We start from the raw sequence: 21988 nt of genomic DNA on the forward strand, positions 1-21988 counted from the left end.
CCCCGTACGTGACCGTTCACCCTACAGGAGAGGAGCAGCCAGGCAGACAAAGAGCACGCAAGCGTGAGCCGTCACCGCCGCGCGAGGTCTATGTGCAACAGCCCCCTCTCGTGTGCCTAAAAGGTCTCACCTCTGATCTGCTCCTCCCTAGTGAGCATCCATCGATCACCAGGGAGCTTTATAAGTCGGGTTCACGACGACTCACCATGCCTACGCAGCGGTGGTGTTGCAGTAGCCTCTTTCCAAACGCGTGCGCGAGCAGTGCGACGGAAAGGATACATCTTCCACGAACGGGCCGCCCATTCGTTCCCCTTTTGTAGATTGTGTGCATGCGCGTCTACACCAGCAACAAGAGGCGGATGCACGCATGGGCGCATCACAGGCAGAGAAAAACAAAACAGGGAGAACAGTATCTAACAAAGAAAAGGAAAACGAAACAAAAAGGCGGTAAGCCCCTCCTCCTCCTCCTCCCCTGCAGAGAAGGGCGCCGGGTCTCCACAATATCGTGCGCGCGCGCTCTCTTCCCGCTCACGATTGGCAAAGGTGCGCGCGCGTCTATGAATGAGCCCTGCGGTGCCGCAGAGAAAGAAAAAGTGTAAAAGTGCATCTATAAAACCAAACAAAACCATCTACGTGCCTCCTCCTGCGCACCGGTACCCCTGGGCGAGAAGGAGATGCGCAGGAGGAGGGGATTGAACATGTCAACGAGTGAGAGAAAGACGGAGCGGGTGCGCCATGTAAGCCGACGTGGAGGATGAACTGCAGCCATGCACGAGGCCTCTCGCAAACAGATTGGCACAGCGCCCCACAATGCTCTAAAATAGCTCCATGGAGTACTGGGGGTCAGCAGCGTAGTTGGGCATCGGCGCCGAGCTCATCTCAGCCCACCACGCAGCGCTGTTGCCGCTGCCGTCGCCTGCGCCGCTGCCGTGAATGCGGCTGCGCTTGCCCGCGCTCGTAGATAGTCGACTGTCATTCGGGTTGTGAGCCCCCATCACCTGTCGCAACTCACGAACGGCGGTGTCGTTGCGCTGCTCCACGATCCAAGTTGGCAGAATAAGCTGCCCGTACGGCGTTGTCGGCGGCACACCCTCACCCGCCACGCCAGTGGAGGATTGACCCTGGTGTGGTGTCTTCCGCGGTGCCCCGTCGTCGCCCGCCGACTCCACCGTCTCAGCCGCGCTTTGCGCCTTCGCCAGCGCCGACATGTTTGTCTGCTGCCTCCTCTGCAGGTAGCGGATGTCCTGCAGCGTCGAGTCCACCTCCTGCTGTGTATGCTGGTTCAAGAAGAAGTTGCGGCCGCGGAAAGCGCTTGTGGGGGAGACTGGCGGTGGCAGCGGCGTTGTTGCGCTGCCTTCAGTGGCCTCAACACGTCGGCGCTTAGTCGTATCGTTGTCGCCTGCGCGTCCGGCAAGGTCGCTCTCGTCTGGGGGGCCGCTGACGGCACGAATAGGGTGTTCGCCATCTACTACGTCCACCTCCCCCTCTTCAGGCAGGCCCGGCGCGGCTGCCACGACAGGCCCGTGCTCCTCCTGTCTAGGTGGCCGCGAGTAGGACGTGGCTGGCCCTATCATGCGCACCTCTGTGCGCACCGTGCGGGTCGGCGCAAGTTCAGTTGGATCGGCGTGCGGGCGGCTGTAGTTGTTGGCGCGACTTTCCACCGTGACAGACTGCACAGACGACACACCACCCCTAAGTGCCGACGACGGACCAGCAGCGCCGACCATGCCGCCGTTCTGCGACACATACTCAGCAACCTGCTGCACCATCCACTGCTGGTCAAACTGTCTCAGCTCGTGCTGCAGCGAGTCCATCCCTTGGTGGGTGCGCAGGTACTCGAGCACCATACCAGAGGGCAGCACAATACCGTCACTCGTGGTGGTCGCCTGCAGCCGCGGCACGCCGGTGTAGTCGTCGATCGGGGTGGTGTCACCGTCCACGTAGTCGACCAGGTCCGGCTCACGCCACGTCGATCCTCGCTGCGCTGGAGTCCGAGTACCCTCGCTAAGCACGCCATCGGCCTCTGGCGGCCGCGTGTGGGAGCGCTGTGGCTGATGGAGGGGGGAGGAGGGAGTGCGCGCAGAGCCGACGTCGGCAGGTGCGCGACAGGGCAGCTGCGTGCCGTTGCGTCGCGTGACCGAGATGTGCGACGAGGTGCCCGCCGGCTGTATCGGTGACGTGCCCACGTTCCGCTGTGGCGCGTGCCCGGGCAGCGCGGGGCTGTTCAGGGACGCGTCCGTCTGCACGCCGCGAGACGTCGACCGGGTACGAGGCTCAACTCCCAGCGCACAGCTGTGGGCAGTTTTGCCATCGCGACCGCGCATCTCTGCATCGTCGCCATCCGCGTCATGCGGGACGTCCTCGACGTCGATTTGCCTGTTCGTTTCACGACACGTGTTCACAGAGGTCGTCAAGCCCTTCTCCGCGCCGGTGGCTCCCCAGTCACTCTTGTTGGAGCTACTCCGCGCGGGCGAGCGCAGGATGCTGGTAATGCCTTGCGGCAAGTGGCGAATCCGCATTGGAGCAGACGGGCCCTCCGCCCTGTCGCGGCTGCCCCCCGTCTGCGCGGAACGCCCAATGCCTGGAGAAGCGGCGTCGCAGGCACCCTCATTGTTCCCGTAAGCGCCGTCGTCCTCGTGGTCGACATCATCGGCGTAGTCGTCGAACACACTGTTGTCAGCGGCATTCTGCAGCTCCTGCATGGCACACACCGCGTCTGTGATGGAGTCCTGCCGCACATGCCCGCCAGCCGAGCTACCGTCAACGGCGTCATCGTGGTCATCGTCCTCCTCCGCGGCTTCGTCGCCGACAACAATCTCACCTGAGGCGGCGGCCACAGTCCGGCGCACGCGGCGCTGCAAACGGCGCAGCAAGTGGAAGAATTCGACGTTCTCGCGCCGCGCCGTCGGGGCCAGTCTGTCGAGGCGCGCCTGCTGACTCTTCAGCACCCGTGCCGCCTTCTTCACGGCGTCGTCAAACTGCTGCCGATCCTGCGGCGTCTCCGCCTCCACCTCCGCCGCAGCCGGGCCCTCTGCACGGTCAACGACGACTGTGATGAGCTGCACACACACGTACACGAGGCACGCGAGCTTGCCGGGCGGGTGGCCTGCCTGCTTCATCCAGTGCGACACCATGTAGAGCAGCACGCGCGCCAGTGGTGGGTTGCGCTTCATCGCCTCGTAGACCATGATGACGAACAGGTGCCCCGTCGGCTCCACCCCGTGCGGGGCGAGCGCGTCCCTTGGCGATGCAATGCGGAAGCGCCGCGACAGACTTTTGGCCAGCGTCGCCATGAACGCCGTCCGCGCCGGCGCAGCGCTGCGCATCTGCTGCAAAAAGAAGCTCCAGAAGGTGCTGCTGGCGCCTGCGGGAAGGGCGAAGGCGTTCAGTGACTCGAGCCCGACTGGGAAGAAGCCGAAAGGCGACAGCAAGGTGCTGCAAATGTTTGGGGCCTGCATGTTGAAGTCCTGGATGAGCTTGCACACGCAGCAGCCAACCAGTTTGTGCATCTCAGGGCTGAAGCTGTGTGCGCGGTGCAGCAGCTTCAGCACAAGCTGCGCGTTGTCGGCGGTCGTCGCGCTTGCCGGTGCGCAGCCAGGGAAGGCAACGCAGTAGTTGTTCTCCTGGGGGTCGGTGGGTAGAAGCTCTAGGTTGCCGCGGCAGCTGCGCAGCAGCACATTGCCCATGTACCACAGCGCGAGCGCGTCGTGGTTGTTGCGCACCCTCAGCTCCGAGAAGACTTTCAAGATGCTCTCCAAGTACGACGGGTCGATGGAGGAAGCGAGGAGCGTGACAAGCTTCACGTGCAGCATGAGCACGTTTGCCTTCAGCGTGCTGTCCACGAGCCCGCGGACCCCGCTGCGGTCTGCGCTCACCAAAGCCAGCAATGTGCTGCGCACGTACGGCTCCACAGCCACGAAGAGCGTATTACGGTGCTGCCCGCCATTCGCGATGATGTGGTAGATGAGGTAGTGCACGGCACTTTCCATCTGCAAGGCTGGGTCGCGCAGATAGCTGATCAGCTTCTCCTCCACCGCCTTTGCGCCAGCGCACTCCGATAGCGTCGACAGCACGCGGCTCACCGACGACTGGCCGGCGACGTGCACCGTGCCGTTGACGGGGCACAGCAGCGAAGAGCTGCGCGCCGCCGCGCAGCACGGACACCTCGACCTAACGTCGCGAAAGTACTCTACTGCCGAGTCCATGGCCTCTGCGATGTGATCCTGATGCAGCACCATAGCCAGCTCTGCGCACAGCAGCTGCGGATCGAGCGTGATGTCGCTGACGGCCTCGAAGGCCTCGCTGGACAGCTTTCCGAGCGCCTCAATCGTCTTCGGTGCCACAGCGACCCGCAGCGCCTTGAGCATGTCGGTGGCGCGGCGAGAGGCGGTGGTGGAGCAGCTTCGAACTACCTCGCGGAGCAGGAAGAGCACATTATACACGCTCGTGCGGTTCTCGTTGATCGAGGCGGCCACCTCGTCAGGCGTCTCACGACCCGTCATTGCCATCCCGGCGCCGCGAGCGAGCGATATCATCACTTTTGCAAACATCGGCACAGACATGTGCGAGTCAACAGCCAGGGTAGACATGAAATAAGCGGCGTGTGGCATATGGCAATCGATGAGGGCCACCGTCTCGAGCGCGCCGTCCGTCTCGTTGTCGAAGCAGCTTTGCAGGACAGCGCAGAGGCACATGTAGAAGGGATTCATGGTTCCCATGCCAGGCGTGCACTTGGACAGCAGCTCGCGTAGCAGGTGCTTGCGTGTTGCAGGTATCTCCAGGAAGCTGGCCATGTCGCTGTGGCACAGACTCGGGTACAGGAAGCGCTCCACGTAGTCGCGCCGCACCGGGGATCGGAAGCGCAGGAAGAGCTCACTACAGTGGATAGAGAGGGCGCGGCCGAACGACGGTCCGTGCGCCGGGTCGATCACCGCGCGCTTCAGACGCTCGTAGCAAGCAAGGAGGAAGTCCACATTCATCTTCACGGGCTTCGTCTTTAGGATGTACTGGAGTGCGGTGACCTGCTCGTCCATGCGCACCTCGCCCACTGTCTGCACGAGCAGCGCCAAGGCGCGGTTGGCTACGAGCGGTGAGGCGCACTCGCAGTACGTCTCGAGTCGGTCGTGGAACTGGTACACAATGCTGAGCGGCACCACAGCGAGGGAAATGAGCGCAGTGGTCATCGTCGCAAAGGCACGGTACTGCTGCGGCGACAAGAGCACCACGCTGTGGGCCGCGCCGCGGCAGGTCGGCGACGGCAGACCGAAAACGTGATCGCGAAGCACCTGCTGCACAAACGGGTGGTGGAGTTGATCATCCTCGGTGATCTGCGACAAGGCACTGATGACAAGCTGCACGTACAGCTCCACATCCGCGACGCTGATGCGGGCCATTTGCATGTGAAACAGAAAGGTGGCGTAGCTCAGGGTCACGCAAAAGGGGCGGCCCTCGATGAACGGCTCTGTTTTGGTGTAGTAAGAGGCGAGTGTGTGGAGCGTGCTGGGCGAATCCGCGTGCGTCTTGAGGTGGCGCTGCACCTGCGCCACGCAGTTATTGAAGAGCACGCGATCCTCGGCAGCTTCGGCGCGGACCCCAGATCCGGACTGCTCTGCACCATCCGCCTGCATGGATGCACCATCTGTCGCGCTGCGACTTGCCTGATAACGCTGCTGTTGAGGCCGGCACCCCGTGCCCGTGCTGCTGAGCGAGGAAGACGCTCGCCCGCGACGGTGCGTGCTGCCGTGCCCGTTGAGCGCCGCGCCGGAGAACAAATTCAGAACCATGGCCACGGTACACTGCCTGTTGGCGCTGTCCGTTGTGTGTACGTATGTGGGGAGGGTGAGGGTCCGTCTTCGGTGCGCAGTGCGCGTAGAAGGCAATGACGCAAAGCAACAGTGCGCAGAGGGCTCACGAGCAAGCGAGAGAACCGAACACCAAAAAAAAAATGTGGGGTGGCCAGGCACCTACACCAGTGCGCAAGCGGCACGACGGAGGGAGGAGGCGAGGGCTCCGCTTCAGACCCGAAACCTCGCACCCCCTCGCTTTTGGTCTATCTATTCTTTGTTGTGTATATAGGAGGCCGCGTCGCTCTCTCGATTCACTCTCTCTAGACCAGCTGCCAGCAGGGCTACTGAGGATGTCCTCCGCTCCGCTTTTGCTGCCTTTGTGGGCGAGGGGGCGAGCGGTACACGTGAAAGGAGCCTCCAGAAGGCACTTTGTTTTGGGGGAGGGGGAAGGGGTGCCTGCCTGCCTGCGTGCCAGCGATCGAAGCTGCCGTCGAAGCCGTGCAACCTCAGACGCGAAGAGAGGGGGTGAGAAGACGACAGCCACCAAACACCACAGCCTACTGGAGCACGCGCCTATTTACTTCCTTTTCTTTGCTTCAATGGTTGGGCAGTGGTGCGATCGCGAGAGCCGTCTCCTTCGCTTCCCGCGTGTGCTGCACGCATACCGGTGTGATGCGGAGAGGGAGGAGGGGAGAAGCGGGAGCAAAGACGAGCAGACGACGCGGTGAAAAAGATTACGGTCGGTAGTCGTGACAAGAGAGATGTAGTGGAGCATGGTGGTGGAAAGGTGGCATGAGAAAGAAGAGCATCGCCGGCCGCAAAAGACAGCCTCTAGTCACCGCATCTCCCTCCCCCCGCCGCTTTGCGTCGGTGACAACGCGAGTCGCAGCGCACTCTTGTGTGCGCCTTCCCCGACGACAACCGGACAGCCACAAAAGGCAGCTGGCGTCGACGCCAGTGATGCATGAGCACTGTTGCTGCTTTCGTTTTTTTCGTCTCCGTCATCAGACAAGCGCACGCCAGACCACTTGATAGCGTTATACATGTCTGTACAATGAAGCAGAGAGAGCCATGAGTAAGCCTTAGTGTTTTTGCCACCGTTTGACCGGGTCGGAATCTCTTCACCACATGCAGCGCATCCGTCCGGGGCCACGGCTGTGATGCGCCCTCAGAACCAGCGCAAGACAGCGTCACTGCTGTTGTTGAGAGACGCAACGGTACAAAAAAAAAAAGAAGAGAAGCACGACAGTGGGCAGAGTGGCGGTTCCAACGGAAGAAAAGTAGCGTGCAGCGCACGCAAGAGGCTTGTGCGTCTGTCGGCGGTATGCCGGCAAGTACAGTAGTATACATGCGCACGTGAGGCATCGTCACCTGCGCTTTGGTCGGCGCGTCGTCGGCGCCTCCTCCGTGAACTGCAGCTGCCGGCGAAAAGCTGGCGGTACGGTTCGAGGCGGCGACTGCAGTGCCTTTCGAAGCGGAACTGTGCTGCGGTCGGCAGCGACGTGCGGCCTGTCGTACGCAAGGCCCTGCGGTGGCGCTACGACAGCTTGCACGGTGTCGTGAGATCTCTGCGGGGAGGTGTCCACCCTACTGAAGGTTGACGCTGCTAGCGCCGGACACCGCCTCCACAGCTGGGCCACCGTCGGCCGTGTGGCGGCAGCGCCTCCCTTCCTCCTGTGTGCAGAGGCGCCACTGAAAGGGAGCGGCGAAGCAGCCGACGGCCCAGCCGCACTGAATTTCATCGCCGCTTGGCGGTAAGTTATCGGCCACACAGCCACGCCTCCACGGTTGGAGCTTGTAGGCATTTCAGTCACTGCCCTCGTGTGTGCTGCTGCAAGCCCGCTGGCATAGCTGTTCAGCTGCCCCAGAAGGCTCTTCATCGTCCGTTGTCCAGCCGGCGAGAAGTCCATGGACGCCGCAGCACCGGCAGAGTGCGAACCCTCCCCGTCCAGGTAGTTCTCCATCACATCCCGCAGCGGCGTCGGCGGGGACGTGTCCTTCTCGGATAACGCCGAGAGTGGAGTCGCCGCTCCGACTTTGAGGGCCTGCACGCCATCCTCGGCGTGCGCTGACGTACCCCACGTGGACGAGCTGTCGATGGGCGGTGGGCTCGTGCTCGCCAGCGAGGGCCGCCGTGTCCGAGGCTCCCGTGTCAGCGGGCTACTCGTACGACCGATCAATTGATCAAAGCTAGACAAGACAGTCTTTCGCAGGGTCGGCTGGCCTAGAATAGAGTGCAGAATCGTGGCGTCAGTCGGGGAGAGCGGAGGGGGTCCGCTGTTGCCGGCGAAACCGCCCCGCGGCGGGTATGACGGTGACCAGAAGGTCGACTCCTTGCGGCATGACGGCGAGGTCGCCTGCGGTTGCCGGGGTGGCTGCGAGGGTGCTTTGGACGGAGCAACAGCAGTGTATGGCTGTCGACCGGAGACGGCAGCCTGCGCGTCGGATGGTACATCTTTCGAGGCAGCAGCACTGTGGCGTAGCAGCTCACGCACATCTACGCACATGGTGCTGATGGCCGGTGGTGAAGCAGATGACATCGTGGTGGTGCTCGCACCAGTCGAGGCAGCACAAGACTGATGAGGCGGCGTGGACATGTCAAGCCCTTTCATGGATCAATCGATTGGGCACTAGAGCAAGGAAACTGAACGGAAGAGGGGGTGCTGCCCCAGACTCACCGGAGCTAGGCGCAAAACAGGAGCCGCTGTCCCCGTTGCTGTACGCGCTCGAGAGCGTTTGTGGGTCGGAGGGATTCGGCATGCGGCACCCCATCCCTTTAGACGGTTGCCCTGTTCGCAGTGAGGCGAATCTACAGAATCGAACGGGGAAAAAGGGAGGTGAATAAGGGGGAGGGGAGAGTGTATTATCCCCGCCTACCGCGTGAGCCCGAAAAATACGGCATCCACGCACACAAACCTATGCACATACAGCAGGAGAAGAAGTGCGTAAGATGCAGACACATGAGCCAACGTCTGGCATGCAACATGCAGACGGCAAGTAGCGCAAGTTCTTTGTTTCTCTCCTTCTCTGTTAACTTTTCCCGCAAGACGCGAGCCAAGGAGAACTGCTGCGCGCCACTCAGAGACAGGTGGGCTTTCTCCTTTGGGCATCCTCCGAGGGGAAATCGAGAAAGGAGCCGCGACCCACCTCCTCCTCCTCCTCCTCAGAAGAAGAAGACCAACGAAAACAAAGCAACACAGCGACGAGCGCTTCTGTACATCAACCACAGACCATCAGACGTCCCTCATGGCGGACCGCACACACAACCGCCAGAGTTGTCAGCTCCACTCAGCAACAAAGCGGAAAAAAAAAAGAACAGAAGGAAACCGTAGAGAGAGAGAGAGAGAGCGGGAGGGGGGACACGTATACTGTGCACCGAAAGGGCAGAGAAGAAGACGAGAAGATGAAGCTGCGAGCCCGTGCTGCCGGGATCGCTGAAGCACCAACAGACATGCAGAGAGCAGGTGGGAGTGTGGCGGCAGCCTCACACGGCCTGCCTATACGCACACAACCCTCGGAGAACACCGTCACCGACAAAGGAGGTCATGGAGAAAGCAAAGGACGAGCACAAGGTGGTCGCCTAAAGAAGGTGCGATCCCTCAGCGGTTCCCCTTTCTTATTTTTCCATTCGCCCTCTTCTCATCTTCAGACCTGCATGACGCTTGCACGGTCGAGCGGTGGTACGCCAACGGTACGGCAGCGGCGCTCGTACTCCTCAACCATGGCGTTCACCTTCTTCTCCAGTCGGCGCATCTCGAAGTGCAGGTCCTTGATGACTTGATTCTTCCCCTGCAACTCGGCGTCGATCTCGTTCGAGATGAGCTCCATCGCGACCGGCTCCAGGCCCATGGCACGCAGCACGCCCTCCAGCTGTGCATCGCGCTGCTCCAGCCGCGCGTGCGCCTCGATCAGGTTCTGCTGCAGCGAGTTGTTGCGATCAGCGACGACATCCATTGCCTCCCGCAAGGCGGACTCGAACTTCGCGCGCAGGTCCTCGCGCTCGTCATAGACGTTCTTGTACTGATCCTCCAGCATCTCCTTCTCCTGCCGCAACGCGCACAGTTGTTGCTGAAGCAACTTGTATCGGGTGCGGAAGCTACGCAAACTTTGCTTGTCCTGAATGTGCTGCTGCTTCTTGACTTGAAGCTCCGCCACCTCCTTCTCTAACTGCTCCAGCGGTGCCACGAGGTTCTCGTTTTCCTTCTCGATCTCGAACATCAGGCCCTCGTTGTGCTCGTCGTTTTTCTTCATGGTGACAATCTCGTCCTTAAGGGACTGGATTATTTCAAGGTTGTTGTGCGTGATGTGGTTGTAGTAGGCCTTCATCTCATTAAACTTGTCCTCGTGCTGCTGGATAAGGTGGTTGATGTGAAGGTGGTATCGCTCTTCTGCATCCTGGACCTCGGCTCGGCGTCGCAGTTCCAGGTCCTCGCGCAGCGTGCTCAGCTTCGCCTCGTACGAGGCCTGCAGTCGCGCCAGCTCCTTCTCGTGGTTGCGACGCTTCGTAACTGTGAGCATGTACTGGTGACCATCGCGCTGATCCACAATTCGACTTTCCTGGGCCTCACGAGCGGACTGCATACCAGTCATGCGCTGTTGCCGTTCCACCTCTAGTTGATGCATCCGCTGGGTGTGCGCCGCCTCGGCCTGCCGCAGTGCCGCGTCGCTCTCGTCGCGCAGTTGCTTCAAGGTAACCTTGTGGTCGTACAGGAGATGGCGCACCTTCTGCTGGTAGACCTTCATCTCCACCTGATGCTCGCGTTCCAGCTCCTCCAGCTCGCTTTCGGCGTTCTGCAGGCTGAACTGCTCATTCTCTAGCTCCTTTTTGGTGATGTCCCACATGCCGTTCACCTTATCGCGCTCTACCTGAAAGTAGTTGCGCAGCTGCTGCGCCTTGGCTAGAACCTCGTGGATGTCTTCCATGTTGCGCAGCTCCATGACCGAGTCCACGGCTGCAGCGCCACCCTTCTTGCCCTTCTCCCTCTGCTTGCCGCCTGCAGCGGCTGTCGTCGCCTTCGGTGGCATTTTTTCTCCCCGTTCTTGGAGTGAAGCTTTATACCCGGTTCCGGGTAGAGATGCAGCGTTGGTAGTGTTGGCAGTGGATCAGGCGGTGCCCATCGCACTTTTTTTCACCACTGCTGCCTTGTTGTGCAGCGGCTCCTGGATGACGCCGTTTTCTTCTGTGTGCTGGGAGCCACGCAGGTGTTAGCTGGCGAGGAAAGGCACGAACAAGTGAGTGAAAGCCCGTCGAGAGACGCAGGACATGGGTGTACCAACAGAAAGGCGGAGAGGTGTGAAGCTCATTTGAGGAGGGGTGGGGAGGTCAAGGAAAAGGTGAAAGGGAGTCGATTGGAGCACTGAAGTGGTGCCTACTCTGTTTGCTGTTGTCGCCCTCATGGAATGGTGGGCGCCATCAACGCAGCGGCGAGTGCCGCCTTCGCTTTGCCTTCTGAGCATATGCATGGGCGACACAACGGCAGGGAACAGAAAACCATTCAGTGGTTTTCCGCCAGCAGTGCACTAAAAGTGCTGCACTCCGTTGGCCCGGCCCGTCCTGCAGGCGCTTCGACCCATCGGGACAAGAAAAGGATGAGGGTCCACGCGGCTTCAAAAGCCCCCCCCCTCTCCTCTTCCTCCCCCTCCCACCGTCACGAGCCTCTGGGCCCACTTCATCGGTAACTCGATAAGCCGAACCAAAGAGAGATCAACAACATACAAGCAGCAGCTCGACGCAGCCATGACCGGCGCGCCAGTGCATTCTTGGGGAGTTGAAAAGGTAACGGAGGAGACAGCACAACGCGAAAGAACACAATAGAAAATGGCACCAGACGGCAGAGATGGGAAACAGCGGCACACGCACTGCGCCGCATGCCTACACAGACAAACAACGCGAGTCGCACGGGCGAGAAGAAGCCCAGAGAACAAGAAAGGAGCAAAGAAAGCGTGCGCGGCGAGTTACGTGCAGTTCCGCACTAGACACACCCAGCGGTGGCAGCGTTGACCTCTTCCTTCGTGGTGCCCCTTGTTACTATTCCCGAGGCGTCCACAGACACGCATGATCACGCATGCATGCGTCTCGGTGCCGTCTGCTTCTTGGCTCTTGGTGCTCGTGCTAGCGGCTTTGGCCCGACGCCACCGCGCGCTCCCTCTTCATCTCCAGTGAGGCCTGCTCGCTCTTGATCATTTGCTTGATCTCTACAATCTTGCTATAGATGTCCCGCCATGACTCACCGTGAGAGGCCTCTGCCGCCCACGACTTGAGCTCGCGCACACAGTTCTCAAACTCTTCCTGGCGCCGCTTCGACTCTACCACAGTGCTCGCAGCCGGGCTAACGTAGGTTAGACGCTGCAGTAGTGCTTCGCGGAAGCACTGATAGCCCGCTCGAAGCGCCTGGGCCCGCTGCGCAAAGGCGTGCACCTCGCTGGGCAACTCGGCAAACTGACCTGAGAGCGTGTGAAGCACCTCCTGGCACTCTTTATGAACCGAGTCGAGCTCGGCAACCTCGTCTTGCTGTCTGTGCTGCGCCGCTAGGTAGCGCTCGAGGTCCTGCAGGAACTTCGCGGCATGCTCCGGGTAGCTCGAGTACTTCTCCACCTCCACATCGAGAGGTGACTGGGGGTGGATCTCGAAAAGCGTCTTCGACAGCCGCTCTAGGGTCGAGACCTGTAGGTAGAGCCACACCTCCTCCGCCTCTAAAAGTGCCTTGTGCACGGGTATCAAGCTTGCCTGCACGTACTCTTGCACGCTATTGAACAACACGGCAAAGTTGTTCGACATGGTGGGGTAGTTGTCGGCCAGTGTGGCGCAGTACTCTTGGACGTGGTCGGGCTCCTGCATCGCCTCCAGGTTCGTCAGCTGCTGTCGGCACCACCCCGTTAGCTTGGCGCACTCAGCGTAGAACACCTTCAGCTTTTCGTCCCGCGCCTCGCGCATGGCATCGCCGCGACGGACGTGATCGCCGGCCTCGGTCGCCAGATTCATGACCTCCAGAAACAGCGCCTCATCCTCATCCAGGTAGGTCTTCGCCGAGAGCTGCAACTGAGCCGTCTTGGTGCGGAGCGACTGCAGCATGCGCTCCAGCACGCCCTTCTTCACATCCCATGACTTGGGATCGGTGAACCGCTTGTCCTGCTGACTTAGCCGATCGTCGCGGATGTCCTCTAGTCTCTTCGTGAGCACCCCCTTGAATACGACACGCGCGAGAAAGAGGTGGTCGTGCAGCTCTGACAGCTCCTTGGCGTAGGCAACAAATGCTTCAACCTCAGCGTCACTGCCGGTAGCGCTGAGTTTGCTGCGGTGGCCGTCCTCTGTCGACTGCAGGCGCGCCTTCTCCGCCCGCAAAGCGGCCACCTCTCTCTCCGCATCCTCTGCGAGGGCGATAGCGTCTTTCACTTCGACTACGTTGCCGTCAGACGAGATCAGCTTCTCCATGCCGAGCGCAAACAGGTTACTCGTCTCTTTGAGAGTGTTGGCGGTTTCGCTCTTGGTGAGGGTGGTGTCCCGCTGCTCTATTTCCTTTGCTGCCGCGTAGGACTTGCGCAACTCATCACACAGCTGGGCAAGGGAGCCGACGGCGCCGTGGCCGAGATTTGTGCGCTCCATTTTCCCCAAGTTGCTGTTGCTCGCGCGCTCTCTCCTTGGAGGTATTCGGTTTTTTTTTGGTTTTTGATGCGCAAAGCTTCTCAGCGCGTGCTCCCAATTCTAGCCATCTAAGGAGCGAAGACGCACGAAACCGATGGAGGGATGGCAGGTGGCAGGGGAAAGAGAGGCGTGGCAAGGGGGCGACCAAAGAAGTTATCACAGCAATTTGCGTAGCCGACACGAACAGCAGTGCGTGGCGTGTTTTCCTTCCCTTGTGTGTACGTGAGCTGGTCTGCCTCTGTGAGCCGAGTTGCGGTGGGGGGAGGGGGAGAGGATACCGTGCGGTCGTGGCTGGCCGAGAGGGGTGCAATGCGTATCTATGCGAGCAAGGTCACCTACTGCCACGTCCTTGTCGGGTGCGATGATCAGTTGCCGTGAGGCTTCTCTAAGCTTGTTCACGGTGCAGCGGAGAAGCGAGCTGCGCCTTGGATAGCTGGGACAGGGGTGTTAGCCGAGGTTGGGCAAAAGCGACCAGACACGAAGTGCGTGGGAAAGTGTGAAGAAAGACGCAAACGATGAGCACAAACGCACACAGGCCGCTCGTTACAAGCAGTCAGCCAGAAGGCATACAAAATGTACTTCAGTGCACCAACAACTGCATGGCAGCCCAACGCACGCACAGGCGCAGCGAAGATGCCAGGAGAAAGAGGAAAGAAGAAAGGGAGAGTGAAGCGGGAGAGCAGGCGGAAGCAGACTGGCACAACCGCCTATTCGGCCGGATGCGCTGCAGGATACATTGCATGCGCGCCCTCTAGTACCCCACATGTGTCACACGCTTAACAGCTCCTTCCTTCGCTCTCTGCCTTACAGCGGAGATAGACACACGCAGGTAGGTTGTTCAAGAGCAGCGGTAACGCGAAACCACGGCACACACGTGAGAAGCGGCGTAGACTCCATAAACGCGCAGCGCAGGCAACAACGAAGGGAGCCCAGAGGCATAGCTACCATGGGCTCACATCTGCGCTTACCCGCCTGTTCCGCCTGCGAAGCTCCTTCGCCTGTCAAGGGCATATCTCAGAGAACACACCAAGGTGCGCGTGCGTGTGTGCGTTTGTTTGTCGTGATGTTGCGGTCGTTTTTGTTTGTTGCTCTTTTCACCTCATCGATGAGAGAGAGAGAGAGACAAGCGAAAAAAAGCAAAACAAAACAAAGACGTGTATCGTTGCGCCCGCACTGCACACGGAGGGGACGCCTTTCAAGCAGCCGGTGGCATAACAGAGTGAGAGCATGAGGGGAAAGGACCTGCGAAACGAAAAGAGGGGTGAGAGAGAGGGAGAGAACACGCGATACGTGAAGCATACACGCGCACAGACTTACACAACACCGATTCCCTCTCACGCCGCGATCGCGCCACCACTACCGCTAGCACCACCGTTGCGCCGGATGATTCTCCCAGCCTCGCGTCCTCCGTGGCTGCACGTTTCTCGCCTCGCAGCCGGCTTAGATCTTGGCCAGCTCGCGTAGACGGCGGACCGTGGAGCGAACGGTGCTGTTGTTGGGAGTGCTAAGGGTGTAAGCGCCACCGGCGACGGTCTTGCTGCAGCCGTCGCAACGCCAGATGCCGACGGCCTTGCGGCGGAATGCAAACTTACCGCAGAAGGAGCAGAAGTGCTTGGCGTGCTGGGACACTTCCAGCTTCTTCGCGCGCTTACGCGGGTTTGCGCCGTAACGGGTGCCGTAGCGGCCCATCACGCCCATCTTCACTGTGCGCTTCGCCATGGCTAGAACGAGAAACGACTATGTGGTCAGTGATAAGCGCATGGAGGGATGAAGCGTTGCGTTATTATGTCGTCAATGAGGGCGGTTTGATCACGCGCCCATGAGCACGACACCCACACCCACACACGCATATACAGCCACATCACGTGCGCATGAGTATGCGTCGTAAAAGGCATCAAGAGAGAACAACGTATCCAGGACGAAAGAACAGAGGTTGGGAGTGTGAGAGCAGGTAGGATGTGGGCGGGGCAAGAAAAGAGATGAAAGCGTCATGCGCAAAGTACGAAGTGAGAACAAAATTGCGCGGCAAAGCCACGACGTACGTGCACTCATCGAGAAATGCATACAAGAGCGATAGGAAACGAACATGACCTCTCTTGCTGTCTTCGTATCGTTTTTTTTTTTCGTTTTGCATGTTCCTGCCACCGCTCGGGGTGTGCTCGTCCCATGAGCGCACTCACTAAGAGAGAGAGAGAGCTCGCCTCGCATCGAGCAAGGTGGAGGCATCAATGGAGAAAGACGCACACCAGTCTGATGTATTTCGAAGCGTTGTTCCGTCCTCTCTTCAGAACTTCCGAGACGCACCACAGCTATCTGCATGCGTGCACGCGCCTTCGCATCTAAGTTTCTTTACTTTGTTGGACTGATGGCGTCTTGGTGTTGGTATGTGGGCACAGTTGAAGAAAGAGGTGGGAGAGCCCCAGGCGGCACCCAAGCCCCATCAGTTTCGTCGCAGCGCTCAGCTCCTCATCAGACGACTCGCTCACAGCAATGCGCAAGGCGAGGCGGCGGTATCCGCACGCAGACAGAAGCACAACTTCTACGCCGTCTCAGCAGCTACACCTCCGCCATCCGATCCTAGAAGAGACAATGACGAGAGTCTTTCGAGCAAAGGGTAGGCAATATCAACTCAATGGTGTGTGTGTGTGTGTGTGTGGAAGGGGGTCGACATTGTCTTTGTTTTTGTTCTTCTTTCGCTTGCACAGAATGAGAAAGCGTGAAGAAGAGCAGTGCAAGAGAGCAGGAAAGAGGAAAGTAAAGACCGGATAATAGCAAAGGTGGCAGGGTCGTCACACAACGCCATGCACAAAGCCAGGTGCACTCAACTACACAAACGCACACACACACACACACACAGACTGGATGTTCGCTGCTGAGACGAAAAAAAAAGCAGCATCTTCTGCGAATGCAGCTAAGGTGAAGAGGGAGGCGTAGGTACAACAAAATAAATGAGAGCATTGAAGTAGGACAAAGCGAGAAAGCACAAGAAGCACGTCGCACATCAGCCACGCGACCTAACCTCTCCCGCTACCCACCATGAGCAAGGCCTCGAAAGCAAAAGAGGAGATGTGCAGGTTCCATTGATGGTCAATGTCGGGTGTCCGCCTCATGCGGTGAAGTTGACAAACAGCTTGAAGGGGAAACAGAAAAAAAGAAGCAAAGAAAACATAGGAAAGACAGGAGGAAAAGACACGTCAGTCCGAATTCCTTGAGGGAAAAACGGCGAAGTCGGCCTCCTCCTCCCCTTCATGGCACTCAGCGGCACCAACGACGGCGGCAGCAGACCAAACAGCACAGAAAAGAAAAATAAGAGTCACTATGAGGGTAACGACAAACTCCTATCCTCCGCCTCTTCTTTCCCCTCTATCGTTTCGTGTTCGTTTGATTCTCTCATAGCGTTCAAACTTTCCGTCCCGCATCCACCACCACCACCACCACCACCACCACCACCCTCTTCTCATCCACCTTGTTTCCCTCTCTTCAGCGCATGTGAGGCACGCGCTCAAACATATCGTGCTGCATCTCCAGAGTCACAAACAGACGAACTGAGGACCAGCATGCAGCGGCAGATAATGGAGTGAAAGGGTAGGTGGGCTCGGGCGGGTCAGATGTGAGAGAAGGAAACATTGAAGAGGGTGTCTGTGTCAAGACGCAGAACCGATCTATGAAACGAATGCATAGAGAGAGAAAGAGAAAGAGACAGGAATGCAAATGTACGCTGGCCCCTCGTGCCCGTGTGGGTATGGTGCTCATACACCCCACGGGCAATCCAAAAGGGCGAACGCATGAGAGAGGAATACGTCAGCTGCCAGTCAGTGACACTTCCTCACTCAGAACCCAGGCACATACACGCACGCCGTGGCCCTACCAGAACAGACATTAGAGGTAAAACAGAGGCTCACGTTTTGCTGCTTGTCTACTCTCACCCCTCTTTTGGGCAGCCACATTGTCCATTATCCAGCACAGTGGTGCCTCTTTATGCAGTATCTGTCCTCCTCCTCTATCCCTCCTCCCCCCCCCTTTTGTCCCGAACCGACAACGACAGAGAACACTCGCTTATTTGCCTTCGCGTTTTACGCTCCTTCAGCAGCGTCCGTGGCGTACTTTACGTTTCGTGTGTTTTTCGCCCGTCGTGAGGACAAAAAAGGGGGAGGGCGAAGAAGGAAGAAATTGGGTCAGGAAAAGAGAGAGACGCACGCATGCCAAAACACACAGGACAGTGTCTACACGTACGCCAAAAGCTGGATCAAAATGAAGACGAGAAAGAGGCTAATGATCAAGTGGCGCACGATGGTTGGCGGCGAAGCATCGTTGGTAGGGTCTTCCATGGAGGAAGCTGCGGAAGCTGGACGCGCGGCGGCTGGTGGCGTCCGTGCCCGGGTCGGCCTGTCCGTTGTCGCCTCGTGCTCTGCTTGGCTCGTGTTTGCCGGCTCCGGGTGACCGCGCAGGCGGTTGTACCAGTGCGCCGACACCTGCACCCACTCACGCCACGGCGCGTAGTGGTACAGAGTCCAGATCGCCACGACAAGGATGGAGAAAAGCACCCCTGTACCGCCACCGAAGAAAAAGATGCCACTGCCCATGGTCAGTGGCATGCCACCGCGATTTATGTGGACATTCTGGAACTGGTGACGCTGCTGTGGACGAGGGCGAGGCGGCGCACGATCGGCGTTTGGGCGCGGGTGGTGCGGCTGTTGTTCCGGCTGCTGCTGCTGCGAGGATGCCTCGGCCGAACGGCGTGCGTCGCGAGCGGGGGCAAAGCTGTAAGCACTAGGGCGGCTAAAAAACGCCTCCTGTGCGGAGACGGAAACGGTCGCAGCACTCTCTGTGGCGGCTGTCGCGGCCGCCGTTGTTGTTACTGGTGCTGAGACGGTGCCTTGACCACTGCCCGCCTTTGTCGCCTGCTGTCGGCCCTTGCCATACAAGGGAATGATGTCACCAGCCATCCGCTCATCGACACGGCCTTTGCAAACCGGACACTCTGGCGCGCCAGCCGCGCTGTGCAGCCAGTGATCAAGGCATTCCCAGCAGAAGAGGTGGCCGCAGCGGGTAACGACCGGCTCTGTGGCGGTGTCTAAGCAGATAGCGCACGAAAAGTCCACCGCAGGAGCGCTGGTCGACGTCATTGGTTTCAATCGGCACAGGAGGGAGTTGGTGCGCTCAGAGACGCGCGTGTGGTAGGGTCGTCTCTCGACCAGTCGAGCGAGAGAGAGTTGTGCGCCAGCTCGGTTGCTGATAAAGGTAGTTGGAGTGGAGAAGCGTAGAACCCTGAACCGCAAACATAAAGGACACGAGAAGTCGACACGCAACGCTAAGCCTCGGCCTCTTCCGATCCACGTCACTCCAAAGGAAATGAAAAACAATAACTCCGCTTCTCTGTACTGACGGGAGAAAGCGACAAAGTGAGAGGGAAAATGAGGGAAAAAAGATGATGCAGCCACATCAAGACACAGCGTCCCAGAACAGGAGAATGACGGCAAAGAAGATGAGCAGCGGTGAAAGCAAACACTAGACACAACACACACAACGCCTTTTCGCTGGGGGAGGGCGCGATGCTGAGAACGTAGAAGCCAAAGCGCGTGTATCACTGTGATGGTCGGGCTCTTGCAGAGTTGCGGGGAACACGATGAGCACGCGAGAGAGGTAAGTGAGGGGTAAAAACGAAAAGACCAAGGTAGAAGAAACCCGAAAGAAGAAGACGAGCGAAAACAACGGTATATTGTTTGCGAACAGTAAACAGGACGCCCACAAAGAGGGGAGCAAGGAGGCAGCAGCTGCCAAAGGGAAAAAAGTGCTGCTTCAGCTGGTGTGTGTGTGTGTGTGTAGGGGGGGGGGGTCAGTGCAGGCCGTGAAGTATAGGTCTGCTGTAGAGATAGCGGAGATAGAAACTGCCGGGCAGCCCGCAATGGCGTTTTTTGTTCTTTAGTTGTTCTTGCTGTGTTTGTTTTGGTTAGCCGTTTCGAGTCTGCGAGAGCAAAGAGGCAAAAATAAAAAAAGAAGAGGAGAGGAAACGGACTGGTATAACAGTACTGCTCGGTACTGGCCGCCGTAGCAATGTTGACGGAGAAACACGCAACGACATACGGCACACACACAGAAAGGCAGCAGGCGGAAAGGAGGCGAGAGGCGATTAGGCACAGGAAGAGGTGTAGCAGTGCGGTAGCCCTTGTGGCGGTGCCTTTGAGGATCACTCAAGAGAGAGACCGACGGAGAGCGTCAACGAGGAAGCCTGGGATGGGAGAGGGAAGAGTCGGAGAGGAGAAACACGTCACAGTCCCTTTTTGGCTCTTCGTGTCTCAGGGGTGGTGAAAGACCTTGCATGGATGGCAGAGATCAAAGGTAGACGACACGATCGATTTTTTCTTCTTCGGGGCTGGGAGAAAACTTTGCGGTTCATCATGCAGAGATGTTTTGACGGGTAGTGGAATGTATGCATGGACTCGAACAACGGCGTGGAGGCGGAGACGAGACGGTGTTGAAAAGAAGTAACACCCCATACACAGCATCACCGCCGCACTGACCTCAAATCAGAGGCAGCAGGGGAGACAATAAGAATACTAGACAGTCGCGGTGCCTTCTTCAGACCTGGTTGGACCATACTCTTTCAGCGCGGCGCCTCAACCGCTTTATCGAGCACACACATTGAAGTCACCGTTGTCAAGCACAACGGTTGTTGTGTCGCATGCGAGAAAGGGAGAAATGGCAGCAGCCCGACGCGCAAGGGTGTCGTACACCCTCCCTACCTCACACCCTCACACCCAGCAAATTTCCATCCTTCCAATCACTTGTTTCATTTGCTTCTTGGTCCAGGACAGGACCAGGTCACTGCGCCGTGCGCGGCGTAAACAGCAGCAAAGCGCCTTCGGCACAGCAACCGGTATGACAAATGAGGAACTCACTCGCATGGACTCGGCGGATCGCACACCATCCCAGCACGAAGGGCTTAGGTGCCCGCCTGTCGGGCCTCTCGTGTGGCGGCGTCGCTGAAGGGACGATTCACCGCCTGCCCCTCGCCCGGTGCGCTCGGCGCAACTTGCGGCGGCTTGCGCGGCGGCGGCGTCGAGCCGGACCACTCACTCACGTTGTCATCCTCTACCGTCACGGCTGTGCGGGGCGCGGGGACGCAGTCCGCAGGCGCGCATAAGTGCAGCCGTGTCATCGTCTGAGATGCCGCCAGCGAAGCCCAACGTCCTGCTCGCGTTCAGCGCAGATTTCGTCAGGTGCGCGTTGTACGGCACCGTCGCAGACCGCTTCGACGCCACCCCATCCAGGACATGAACGCCGATATCCCTAGCGATTCGCCACACTGACCTCACTACGCTATAGGTGCTTGACAGTGCCACTACCAGATGTGGCTCGGCATTGGGAGGGGATAGAGGGGGGGGGATGGGGGTGTTTGACTTGCCCACGGAGTGGATACTAGACCCTGACACCACGCTGAGGTATCCTCCCCCGCCCGTCATCAGGGATGAGAAGACGGGGCATCCAAAGCAAAAATGTGCATGAAGGGGGGATGAGAGAGGAAACTGGCTGCCCCAACGCACCGCTCGCATGACGTGGCGCAGCTACGCACGCGGACACGGCCAGGCGGCACTTGTTCCTCCCACGGGCGCCGCGTCAACGGATCGAGTAGTCCTGCTCGTTCTTGTTAGCGCGTGCTCTCGTCATCATTCTCGAATAGCAATGCACAGAGGTGAAAGATGATTAAGATACGTGAAACAAAACCAAAAGGGGGAAAGATGGAATGAAGTGAGTCAATGTAACCCTAAGAGAAAACAACGCGCGGGAGGAATGCAGAAGTGCGCCAGAGGACGAGGGAGCACCGGCATTCGCGCACACATAACGTTAGGGCGGAAGGAGGCGAGCACTTCTCAGGTTGTCGAGCACGTCTCAAGCTAGGAGCCTTCTTATCAGCGACCGGTAGTCTTCGGAGTTGCCTTCGTTTCTGAATCGTCTTAGCTGCTTTTTACCGTTTTGTATATGCTTAGATCAACTGGAAAAAAAAAAGAAAGTGGAGCATGCCAGTGGGGTGTGTGTGTGCTCTCTCTCACGGGGTAACTTCTGTCCGTGTGTGCCGATTTGCGCGCGGGTACTGGAGCTGCCTCGTCTGCACACGGATGTTGCGTCACTCCTTTGAGCCCGCCGCTACTCTCCTCCTTGCGCGTAGGTACACACAGCGCGACCACAGCCAGAGGTTGTGGGGAGATGCTTGCAGCCAAGCACTTCTAAGTATCCACGCCCCCCGCCACTTCTCCCCCATCGTTCAACAAGAGGAGGAAAAGCGCGGGAGATCAGAGAGGCAGGTGAAGAAGCAAGGATGAGCACTGGCGAATACACGAAAAAAAGGGGAAGACATCAGGTTTTTTTTTTCGCATATTCAGTGGCGCACCTCCTACACAATGCATGCCAACACACGGCAGAGGACGGAAAAGCACGCTAGAAGCCTGAAGATTAAGCACGAATAGATCAACGCCAGCAACACACATAAAAAAGGTTAGGGAGGGGAAGGGGGTCGAAATTACAAAAAGATGAATGCAAACGAAAAAACGGAGGAGCTTCT

General features: G+C 58.7%; 6 protein-coding genes across 6 annotated transcripts; all 6 read right to left on the bottom strand.

Annotated features, from left to right (window-relative positions):
* Positions 1 to 815: 815 nt before the first annotated feature.
* LMJF_36_1900 (conserved hypothetical protein) lies at positions 816 to 5783 on the bottom strand (the record flags this gene model as incomplete). Its single annotated transcript, XM_001686712.1, has 1 exon — positions 816 to 5783. One exon carries the CDS (start codon positions 5781 to 5783, stop codon positions 816 to 818), a length of 4968 nt encoding a protein of 1655 aa, XP_001686764.1.
* Positions 5784 to 7153: 1370 nt separating this feature from the next.
* Positions 7154 to 8398, bottom strand: LMJF_36_1905 (conserved hypothetical protein; the record flags this gene model as incomplete). The annotated part of the gene is made up of 1 exon (XM_003722887.1): positions 7154 to 8398. The coding sequence occupies one exon, from the start codon at positions 8396 to 8398 to the stop codon at positions 7154 to 7156; it is 1245 nt and encodes a 414-aa protein (XP_003722935.1).
* Positions 8399 to 9431: 1033 nt separating this feature from the next.
* On the bottom strand, positions 9432 to 10811 carry LMJF_36_1910 (putative T-lymphocyte triggering factor; the record flags this gene model as incomplete). The annotated part of the gene is made up of 1 exon (XM_001686713.1): positions 9432 to 10811. One exon carries the CDS (start codon positions 10809 to 10811, stop codon positions 9432 to 9434), a length of 1380 nt encoding a protein of 459 aa, XP_001686765.1.
* A 1087-nt stretch (positions 10812 to 11898) lies between these two features.
* On the bottom strand, positions 11899 to 13389 carry LMJF_36_1920 (conserved hypothetical protein; the record flags this gene model as incomplete). Its single annotated transcript, XM_001686714.1, has 1 exon — positions 11899 to 13389. One exon carries the CDS (start codon positions 13387 to 13389, stop codon positions 11899 to 11901), a length of 1491 nt encoding a protein of 496 aa, XP_001686766.1.
* Positions 13390 to 14868: 1479 nt separating this feature from the next.
* LMJF_36_1925 (60S ribosomal protein L37a) lies at positions 14869 to 15147 on the bottom strand (the record flags this gene model as incomplete). The annotated part of the gene is made up of 1 exon (XM_001686715.1): positions 14869 to 15147. The coding sequence occupies one exon, from the start codon at positions 15145 to 15147 to the stop codon at positions 14869 to 14871; it is 279 nt and encodes a 92-aa protein (XP_001686767.1).
* A 2504-nt stretch (positions 15148 to 17651) lies between these two features.
* On the bottom strand, positions 17652 to 18554 carry LMJF_36_1930 (conserved hypothetical protein; the record flags this gene model as incomplete). The annotated part of the gene is made up of 1 exon (XM_001686716.1): positions 17652 to 18554. The coding sequence occupies one exon, from the start codon at positions 18552 to 18554 to the stop codon at positions 17652 to 17654; it is 903 nt and encodes a 300-aa protein (XP_001686768.1).
* Positions 18555 to 21988: the final 3434 nt, after the last annotated feature.

Source organism: Leishmania major, chromosome 36 (genome assembly GCF_000002725.2).
Source record: "Leishmania major strain Friedlin complete genome, chromosome 36".
Taxonomy (NCBI): Eukaryota; Euglenozoa; class Kinetoplastea; order Trypanosomatida; family Trypanosomatidae; genus Leishmania; species Leishmania major.